The sequence below is a fragment of the Nanorana parkeri genome, unplaced genomic scaffold (assembly GCF_000935625.1).
Source record: "Nanorana parkeri isolate BGI_ZX_2015 unplaced genomic scaffold, ASM93562v1 scaffold2809, whole genome shotgun sequence".
NCBI classification, from domain to species: domain Eukaryota; kingdom Metazoa; phylum Chordata; class Amphibia; order Anura; family Dicroglossidae; genus Nanorana; species Nanorana parkeri.
Genome location: NW_017309077.1, coordinates 79,635 through 90,289, shown reverse-complemented (window position 1 = coordinate 90,289; position 10,655 = coordinate 79,635). Strand labels below are relative to the sequence as shown.

Genomic DNA, 10,655 nt, shown 5'->3' with positions numbered 1-10,655 from the left:
CCCCCCCCCACTTCCAGGTGCCATTGTAATATATCCCCCCCACTTCCAGGTGCCATTGTAACTAGATAATCAATGCTATTTACTTCACCTGTCAGTACTCATATCGTTAAGGCTGATCGCTGTATATACTATATATATATATCAGGGGTGTGGAATTCCTATCGCCCGACACCCGGGACATGCAGTTTCGGGCGCCGGGCGAGTAGTTTTTATGTACATTTAGCCCGGCTCTGGACAAGCAGAGCTGAATGTACAGTGTGGAGCCGCCGCTGCTCGTTTAGTACAAGTGATCTGATCAGACCACTTGTATCAATTTGAGCAGCGGCGATCGTTTCTGCCCGCACCCCCGCCATAGTTTTCGGGGTCCCCCGATCTCCTGGGGGACCCCGAAACCTACGGCACAACGGCTCAGCCATAGAGCCCGTAGAGCAGACAAAAATGTCTGCTCTACTGGCCCTCTGTGTGTTCTCTGAGACCGTGGCGCTATAATCACAGCGCCACCTGTCTCGGCTGTCAGGAACTACACAGAACAGCTGTTCTGTGTTGGAGGGCAGGTTCCAAAAAGAGAACCTGTCCCCTCCAAACTATCACATAAGGGATTTTAATCCTCCAATGCTCCAATACCTTCCCCGATATTGGAACTTACGGCCAGATGAAAATTTCCTCTGACTGGCAGTGCCGTAGGGGAACATGGAGCCAGCTTACCGTGCAATCAGGAAGCCGTGCGGCAAGTAATGACACGCCTCCTGGTTTTCTGATTGGCTCCTTGCTGATTGGCTGGAAAGCCGGCTTCCTGGCCAATCCGCATCGAGCCAGTTTCCCGGTCAATCAGGTCATTACTCGCCAACCGGCTTCCTGATCGACCGGGAAGCAGGTTTCCCGGCCAATCACAATCAAGCAGGCCAAACAACATGGAGCCGACACTGAATACTAATACCGGTGCTTCCGCTGGCATGGAGCAGGCTTCCCTGGTAATCAGGAAGCTGGGCAGCGGGTAATGACATCCCGCCCAGGTTCCTGATTGCCACGGAAGCCGGCTCCATGTTGTCAATACTTGTACTCGATACCGAAAATTGGTATTGGTGCATCCTTAGTTTTGATTAAAACAATTTTTTTGTATTGGGACAAGTAGATTGTCATTAAGGACAAGTAGATTTGGCCCAGCTTCAGGCGGTGCAGGCGCACCGGGGCCTAGGCCTGGAGGGGCCAGCACAGTCCCAGCACCGGATTGGTACCCAGCGGCCAGCAGGCCCCCCATCTCTGCGGTGAGAGTGTCGGATCATCCGTTCATCCTAAACTCCCAACGCAGAGATGGGGGGCTCACTGGCCGCCGGATACTGATGGTTGCCATGGCGATAGAATGCGGAGCCAGATCTGGAGCCGCGCTGCGTAATCTTACACAGCATGGCTCCCGATCCGGGTCAGCATTCTATCGCCATGGCAACCAAAGATGCAAGATGGGGGGGACAATGTGTATATAGCGAGATGGGGAGTTTATATATATATGAGAGGGGGGTAAGGTATATGTAGAGAGGGGTGCAATGTATAAAGAGTGTGTGTGTGGGGGGGTTATACCGTGGCGGAACTGCAGCCCGGGCCTCAGCCTGGGTGGGCCCAGCACAGTCCCTGTGCATAGATGGTGGGACTTGCTGGCTGGATACCGGATCGGTATCCTGCAGCCAGCGGGCCCCCAGTCTCTGCTGGGGACTTTAAGTTTGGTTCATAATTATTGAGTTATTACATACATAGTTATTGCTTGAGTTTTATGACTGAGCAATCTACGGTTGGTTTAATGGTTTAAGATGTTAATGGTTTTGATTAAATTCAGTTTAAGAAAAAATTAATAAACCAATAAAAGTGCCGCGGCCATTTTATCTCCAAATATTTTGTTGTATGTGTCGTTATTTTAATATATAGTGCCACCTGCAATTCCATTATTATTTGTAGCCTAATGTTGTATAAAGTACTGTTGCAGTCATGCACAATGGCACCCTCTATAGAGGACTACAAATCTCAGCAGTACTTTATACAGAAATGCTATTGTTATATAAAGTATTGCTGGGGTGTGTAGTCCTCTATAGCCTGTGCCATTCTGCATTGCTGTAAATATTAGGGCTGCACCGATATATCGGCCGCCAAAAGATATCGGCCGGAAATGGCACTTTTGGCTAAATGTGCCATTTTTCTGCTGATACAGCGGCGCATCCCTGCTTTCTTTCCTCCCCGCTGGGCGCTGCTCTATGTCCCAGCGGGGAGGAGAGAAAGTGACAGCCGGCCGAGCGCAGCCTGAGGTGGTTCCCTCAGGAGACATCTCATTGGGTCACGTGGAGGAGGGCAGCAGCCTGTGACACTCCTAGTGACTGGTGTCCCCTCCTAGTCACTGGTTACCAAGAGCTGAGTGGGACGCTCCTGGCAACTAGTGATGTCAGTGAGATGGCCGGGATGCTGGACAGAACTACCAGTCTGAAAATGATTTACTTTTTAAAATAAAATTTAAAGGCAAAGAGTTATATAAAAAAAAAATTAAAGTTACTTTAGATTAGTAAACATTTTAGTCTGTGTTTTTTTCCATTAATCAAGAAACTAAATTATGCTTTTGGTACAAAGCAATATTTAAAAAATAAAATATCAGCATTTTTTTTATTTTTACATTATGACATAAAATAAACAAGCAAAATAAAATATATAAAAACAGCAACTAATTGCAATCTTATTAAATGGTTACCCTGTATTTGACTGTTCCTAACAAGTGCAGAGAGTTAAGTGGGGTATACACGTGTCTGGTTTTTATGTTCCACCAGCGAGCTGAACAAAAACAAATAAAACACATTCCTCCATCAATGCTTATGAGCATTGATGGACGAATCCCCTGCTGTTTGCATTGTATTCTGACAGCAGCTGCTGTCAGTATACCTGAACGGAGCTAGCAGCTGATTGGCTACTAGCTCTGTTCGGCCGATAATTTTCCAACCTGTTCCTTCAATCGAGGGATGCCGGGGGAAGGGTGCTGTAAACTGGCCGAAATTCATACTGTATGTACCCTACTTTACAATGTAGCATGGTTGTTTACATGCATTTAGCTGCATAAAACAGGGCTAAATGGTGCACATATTTTTGTTGGTGTAAATGCAGCTAGACTTAAAGCACCAAGACATCTAGGTGCATTCAGTCTAGCCACGTTTACATTCAGCCATAGAAAAGCATTACATGTGTTTACAAATGACATTCTTTCAGTACAAACGGATATTCTGATGATGTATACAGGCATCCTGTGATGGCTGTAGTAATGTTGTGGATGGTGCCAGGTTTTCTTGAAACTATCTAAAGTAAAAACATGTTTTGTAGTTTTAATACCGTCTGGAAGGGTTAGAATCTCTGTCAGGTATTTATTGCTGTCTGGGTCCCTTTTGGTGAGGTTCACCTTTTCTATTTATCCAGTGACTACTGTCACCAGGACTAATAGTGAGGTAATGTCCAAAAATGTTTCCTTCTCTTTGGAGAAATCTGTCTCCCCATTGAGACACACATGGCAAAAAAAGATTTGAATCCTTCCCTACTATATCCAAGATTGAAAAATGGCTTTAGATAAACTTTAAGTACAACTGCAGAGAAAATGTCAATTTGAGTAAAAGAAATAAACACATCTTTACGAAAAAGGAGCTAATTTGCTAAAGGAGTAAATGAAACACTGTAATTTGTTTATACCCAGTATTTACTCAGCATGGGGCAAATTACCATCTTACTGTCCGTGAACTTGATACTCCTTTAGTAAAAAAAAAAAAAAAAAAAAGGATTCTTACCGAAGTCTCCGAGAAGTGCTGATAACCAATACAATTGTAAAGGGATAAAGTAGCATACAGATTATTATTACTAGAACTGACAACTAAAGGCTTGTTCACACACACAGTAGTGTGCTGCATTTTATCACACCAGATCAATGCAGGTCACCACTGGGACACATAGAAAACAATTGTTTTCTATGTGCCCAGTTCACACCACAACCCGGGTGAGATAGGTGGCGCACTGTGCTGCGCTAAAATGCAAACATGCTGCATGTGCACTAGATGCCACCGCATTGGCAGTGCAGCACACTGTACTACTATGCAGGGACCTGAATGGAGTGTATACATTGTACACTACCAATAAAGTGAAAAAAAAGAAAAAATTTAAACAGTGACAGCATACCACAGCTGCCACAACGCACTAGCATGTCCGCTAAAAGCAGTGTTTTAATGGATGGGCTAGTGTGAATGGGCCTTTAAACATACTCTGGTATTTATTTATGAAAAATGTATTAAATCATGGTGGCCATAAAAGAAACTCTACAGTTGAACCACACTCTATAAATGGGCATAGGGTAAAATTTGAAAAGGGATACAATGTATGCCACAGTTAAAATAAATTCATTTTTTCAAACTGCTTCATAGAGCATATGTACCATACTTCTTGCCAGAAGGGCCATCTCTGCAACCACTGGTGTCCAGATGTCCTAAATGTGGCCAATTACATCCATCCTTGGCACATTGCCTGTGGTTTTGCCCTTCTATCACTGCATTCTGGAAACAAATCTCTAAGTACATCAATACCATTGTCTCCTTATCACCGCCTACGTCGCCAATGCTGTTCGGTGCAGTGGGCGACTCCCTGGAGGTTACCCCCCCTGTTCTGAGCGTAGGGGATTGGACTGAATACACATCTGTCTGCTGGCAGCAAGCAGATGTATAATGCGCTCTTTGAATGCACCTTCCACCCCCCAGATATCAGAGCTTGTGGGAGAACTTAAATGGTTGTTTAACAGGGAAAGATTAGATGCAGAACTACACAAGGATCTGAAAACAGCTAAATATTTCAAGCGCTGGCGATATTTCGCTGCCGCCACATATGATAGATCCGAATTGTCTCAACTAATGTCTCCCTTTATTTATACGACATGGTACCTAACTGCACAGATGTCTCATGTATTAGGACCTTTGGATATCGCATCAGGGGTTGATAATGCACTCGAGACATAGGGTAACCAGCATGAGACTTATGGTACTAGCTACAAACCTATCCCAAAGCAACGTATGCCTCGTGCCTTGTTTGTTTGTTTATTATTTGTTGGGGTTGCTGACCCCTTTTTCCTTTTTATTTTAATTTTTTTTCCTCTTTTGTCTTTATTTTTAGTGTTGCTCTTACATTTGAGCTTACTGTCTGATTTGATTTATTATTGCTGAAAAATTCCAAATAAAATGTATTTAAAAATAAATTAATGAATTAATTTTAGGTATATGTAAACCTAAACAAAGAACATAATGACTTTGTTCTCTTTTGGTATATTAAATAGAAAATTGAAAGTGTTTTAATATACTGTATCTGTTGGATTAGTGCAAAATACTTGTTGATCCTGCCAGAAATCTAGTGCTCTTGTGTGCAGTCTTATTAGCCCTTCTCAAGCAGTCATATTAGCCCTTCCTAAGTTTCCATTGTGAACTACAGAACATCTCCCCATCTGCATAGATGATAAGGGGGAGGCGTTCTACAGTCCTAACACAATTCCTGTCCTAAGATGACACTGCTGTTCCTCAATAAATACAATACAGTGAGTGGGTGTTGTCACCGTAAAACAGGAGCTATGTTCTTGGTAGGATCAACAGGTGAAAATACAGTTAAAAGCCACAAAATACAGTTAAAATAAAGGCCACAAAAAAAAAAAGAAAGATGAGTGCAGTCACCACATATGGACTATCAAGCTGCAATATTTTACATTTTTGTGCTTGGCTTAGATACACTTTAACTTCTGCCTTCTTGCCACCATGTCTAGATATACCGTAATAAGTAAAGTAGGGGATAATACTTTAAAATCATTGCCACGGACAAGGTCATCCAGTGTGCAAGGTGAAGATGTCACGCTATGCCCCCTTTCCCCCGTTTATTACATATAAATCATATTTTTTCAAGACATGAAAATGTTTTAGATATTTTAAAATAAAATAGAAATCACTCACAGCTGCCCCTCCTGCACCACCACCGTTATCCCAGCACTGAGTTAATACATACAGGGAGGAATTTGTCAAAGCAATTGCGAGTGTTTGAACTTGCATGGAATATATTTGACGCACTTTGTGCCAGATTTATGTTGCTAGTGTTATGTTGTTCATAAATGAGGTTAAATAGACTCCATGAAAGAAGACTCACAACTCCAGGCAAAAAGCTTAACTGATAAAGTTGTCATGGGGACTTCTTAAGTTGCAATTGTTTTTTATGTGATGCGCCAGTTTCAGACAGCCGCAGGACAAGCTCAAATGTAAACAGTTGCAAACTTTCACAAAACATACGCACTCTGGAAAATAGCGCAAGCTCTGGTCCAAATAGGTGCACATGTTAAAAGGAGAGGCTAAACAGATTTGCACATAAAAAAAGGCTATAACTGTTGCAATTGCTTTTATAAATTCCCCCCACAGTATATTACATAAGCAGTGGGTGCGATGCACATGAAGTGTAGCAGTGTGTACTTGTTTATTAAAGCAGTTCCTGTGTTACATGTGTAGTATAACCAGTGTAATCTTGTATCATGTGTAGTATATAATTTAAGGGGTTACTATATTACTAGGGTTTGAAGTGCGGTAGGAACTTTGGATGTGTTTGGGGGCTGGAAGGCTCTGGATGGGGCTGGGTGTTACTGTGAGTGGATAGGGGTTCAATAGGTAGTTGGTGGCCCTGTAGGGGTGAGGTTTCTGCAGGGGGCTGGAGGCAACTGTGGGGGTTGGGGTCTCCGAAGGGGGCTGGGGTCTCTCCAAAGGGCACTGCAGGAGTTGGGGGTATTTTGTTACACTGTTGTAGTGTAGTGGAGGTAGGTACAGTTCCTGCACTGGTAGCACTAGACTGCAACATACTTATGTACTCAGTCATGTAACCCATCACATGGCTGGGGAGAGAAAGCCCTGGACTTCACTCTCGGGCGGGCACCTGTACTGATGGTAGGTCTAAGAGGATTGATCTACAGTGCATCCTTGTGATGCCTAAAGGAGCACTGCCTGGTGCTGGAATACTTAGCATTCCAGTACAGGGCATCTGCTGCAACTCTACGACCCTGGCAACATGGATGAGACACTGCAGCTGTCCCCACGCTGCCTCCCCACACATAAAAACACTGTACCTGGGGCAACTGCCCCTCTGCTCCCCTCTACCCCCTTTTGCTGGCCTATAAAGCCTGTTTACTGCGATGACCCAAGACAACAAAACTTCAAAAAATGATTTGCAACTTATTTTAGCCAGCAATCATGTCTAGCACATGATTGAGCTTTATAGTGCATCTGCAAAAAAAACTAGTACAGGAGACCATATCTTAATTATAATGATAGCTTTATAATATATTCAACTGCATGCAATGAGCAATAATTCTTATTCTTTGAATTATTTTTGTCATGACATAGTGAAAAACACTAATCTCTTGCTCTATTTAGGTTGGTCTATAGAAGTGTTTTTCAACCAAGGTTCTGTGGAACCTTAGGGTTCATCCTGAGGCTACTACGGCTTCCTTGATCAGTGCGCAATGGTGGACTGATCTCCCACCTACACTGACCACCAATGGAATCAGAGAATTTTCCACTAAGCACACAGGCCACTAATATTAGAAGATGCTCCAATTTTTACTGTCTTTTCCACAGCCATTATTCATTTCAAGAATATTACAGAAAATAATTTTGTAGGTAGTTAGTAACAAAATTATTTACCCTGAGTTTCAAATACGCTAGGTACACCACATTCCTTATTTTTGTATTAAAAACTTTCTTCAACTAATTGATCATGCTAATGTACCATGAGCTGTAGGTATAATCCTTTTTAGCTGGGGTTTCCTGAGAACCTGAAAATTATTTCAAGGGACCCTCAGGGGTAAAAAGGTTGAATCTCAAGGGGAGCCAAGGCCTCAGGCACTAATGTATTGACCTTTACAGCAAAAAGTCTTATATATCAACAGGTCAAAGATTACATTTCATTACAAATTAGTACAACCAGCAGGTAATAAAGAACTATTTGTTTATATACTACTAGCACACGATATTAAGATGAGTATTTAGCATCACTAATAGAACCAAAGTGTCAGGAACCTAAATGCCAACTGAGCATGTCTGTTGCTGCATTTATATATATCTACAGGGTATAAGGAGGATTGAGAGATGAATTTCTAAGTCTGCATTATCTGCAGCTGATTTCATACCGCTTGTCTCCTTGAAGCTAGGGGAGGATACATCTTGAAGGGTGTGTGACCATCCCTCCTCCTCCTTCAGGTCTTCTCCAAGCCTTGCTTGTGCCTTCTGGCTAGGCACCTCACCCCTTTCACCTTCATCCTGTGGGATATCTTTAGCATTGGCAGCAGGTGACACTACATCTTCAGCTTTCCCCTTCCTCTTTGATCTGCTTCTTCCTGGAGGTTTGTTGTGTTTTCCTAATTTTAAATCAGATGCCTCTGGCCTGGATGTTAAGTAGGTAGGGTCACACAACAATCCAGAACCTGTCTGGTTATCTACATCACCTTCCATGAAGCTAGGTTGGTCCTCTCTACAACCCCCATCATCATCATCCTCAGAGGAACCGCCTTTGCTTGAAGATCTGGAGTCTGGAGAGGTACTATAAAACGGGTTACCGCTGCTGTCTTCTCCTGACTCCCCGAATAGGTCATCAGAGATCTGGAGGCTCTCGTAGCGGGATCGAGCCTCTTCCAACAAAGATAGACCTATCTTCTTCCTACTGCCAACACTTCCCGGGGATTCAGACACCATCATCATCATTCACCGTCTGCTGCTCCCTGCCTTCTACGATCTGCACCCTCTCACCGTGCATATGATAGAAGCAGGGCAGGGAGATGGGAGTGACTATGCATTGAGGGGATTGGGAAGAGAGCTCTGCCTTTCCCCTCCCTGACTTTTCAGATCCGCCTTCTTAATCCTCCTTCTTTTGAGGGTGATCACTGACAACATAATATTCGATCGCTTCCTAAATCTAATGCTATAAAGAATAACGTCTGCCGGTACTGCTGTATGATCAGATCATTGTTTAAAAAAATAAATCAGAGCGGTTTTTCGGGGTACCATTGTTACATGACGCCACGCATCCCTTTAGACGTGCAGCCTCCTCTGCTCCTATTGACCCAGCAGTGGTGTCTGTATGGACTGTACTACCAGTTGCTCAGTGACAGCAGAGTTCCCTGGGAAGGAAATATTCACATTTATCTCATTCTGGGTTAAATGGAATACAGCTGGGTTCTTATTAATTGTATTTTATTGAACTTATTATGCAGACATTGCATATAAATACAAATATTTGTATTAAAGAAAAAGATATACATTAAAGCTGAACTTGGGGCACAAAACCTCTCATTTAAATACACTGCCTGGCCCAAACACCCCTCACCACTTGGATTTAGCCAAGCATATATTACAGTGCCTTTCATTGGATAATAGGTCAGCTGTCTACTTGAATATACTGAATGACCAGGTTTTTCCATTCTCTTCCCTGATGGCATGAGCATATTCCAAGATGACAATGCCAGGATTCATCAGGCTCAAATTGTGAAAGATTGGATTTAGGGCAGTGTTATGATCTGGGGTTGCTTCAGTTGGGTAGATCTAGGATCAGCAACGTTATGTGCCCAAAAAATGAGGTCAGGATTCACCGGGCGTAAACTGTGAAAGAGTGGTTCATGGAGCATGAGACATCATTTTCACACATGGATTGGCCACCACAGTCCAGACCTTAACCCTATTGAGAATCTTTGGCATTGCCGGTGCTAGGGTTCCTGCCTACACAGGCAAGGTGCATTTTTGCCGGCCAGCTAAATTAGGACCCCACCTGGAGCTCCTCCCACCGGACCAGCGCTGACTCGCCGCTGCTCTCCCGCACCGAAGGTAAGTGAAGAAAAAAAAAACATAGCGCAAACATCGGGGCATTTTGACAAGTCAAAATGCCCTGTTTTTTCCGCCCTCACCCTGCAGCGCCGTAAGGCGGCCGCCTGACTTGCCTTGCTGTAGCGCCGGGCCTGATCTTTGGGATGTGCTGGAGAAGACTTTACACAGTGGTCCAACACTCCCATCATCACTCTAAGATCTTGGTTAAAAATAAATGCAACTATGGATGGAAATAAATGTTGTGACAATACATCGAAATGATGCCATGGCGAATAATCAAAGCTAAAGGCGGTCCAACAAAATATTAGAGTGTGTCGTCTTTTTTTTTTGGCTAGGCAGTGTAAATTTCTCAGTAACCAAAAAGGATATAAATCCACTTTGTGAGCACCATCTGCCTTTGCCAATCTAGTTTGTATCCTGTAAAAGCAGCAGTAGCATCAGTGACCTTGTAAAAGAAGTAGTGACATCTTCACTGTGCTGCACATAGCCATCGAGAGCTGTAAGAGGAACCCAACAGGTACTCCCATTCCAGGCTGCCTGATACAAGACCAGTCACACTGCACAAGGAGAGAGAGCAGCAGTGACTGGTCTTTATTACAGGAAATTCCTGCACAAAGGCAAAGTTTCACACTGGATTACTACACAGATATGGAAGAAATACACAAACCACACCAAGACTCAAATAAGAATACACATGCCTCTTGTATTTAGACAATGATTGCTTTAAAGGCTTAGTTCACCTTTTGTACCATGTTTCATGTTACACCC

At 43.3% G+C, this 10,655-nt stretch overlaps 1 protein-coding gene across 1 annotated transcript; it reads right to left on the bottom strand.

The window, feature by feature from the left end:
* Nucleotides 1-7,778: 7,778 nt before the first annotated feature.
* Nucleotides 7,779-8,987, bottom strand: LOC108802342. The gene is made up of 3 exons (XM_018574204.1): nucleotides 8,504-8,987; nucleotides 8,201-8,470; nucleotides 7,779-7,846 (listed from the first exon to the last, which is right to left on the bottom strand). Exons 1-3 carry the CDS (start codon nucleotides 8,769-8,771, stop codon nucleotides 7,779-7,781), a joined length of 606 nt encoding a protein of 201 aa, XP_018429706.1. The 5' UTR covers nucleotides 8,772-8,987.
* Nucleotides 8,988-10,655: the final 1,668 nt, after the last annotated feature.

Bases quoted from the DNA above. Each gene is read 5' to 3' on its own strand.
- LOC108802342 (XM_018574204.1), bottom strand. From the start codon at position 8,771: ATGATGATGATGGTGTCTGAATCCCCGGGAAGTGTTGGCAGTAGGAAG. The intron at 8,471-8,503 runs ACCAGACAGGTT...TGTGTGACCCTA, and splicing joins CATGGAAGGTGATGTAGATA to CCTACTTAACATCCAGGCCA. The intron at 7,847-8,200 runs GTATGAAATCAG...AATAATTTTCAG, and splicing joins TAGCTTCAAGGAGACAAGCG to GTTCTCAGGAAACCCCAGCT.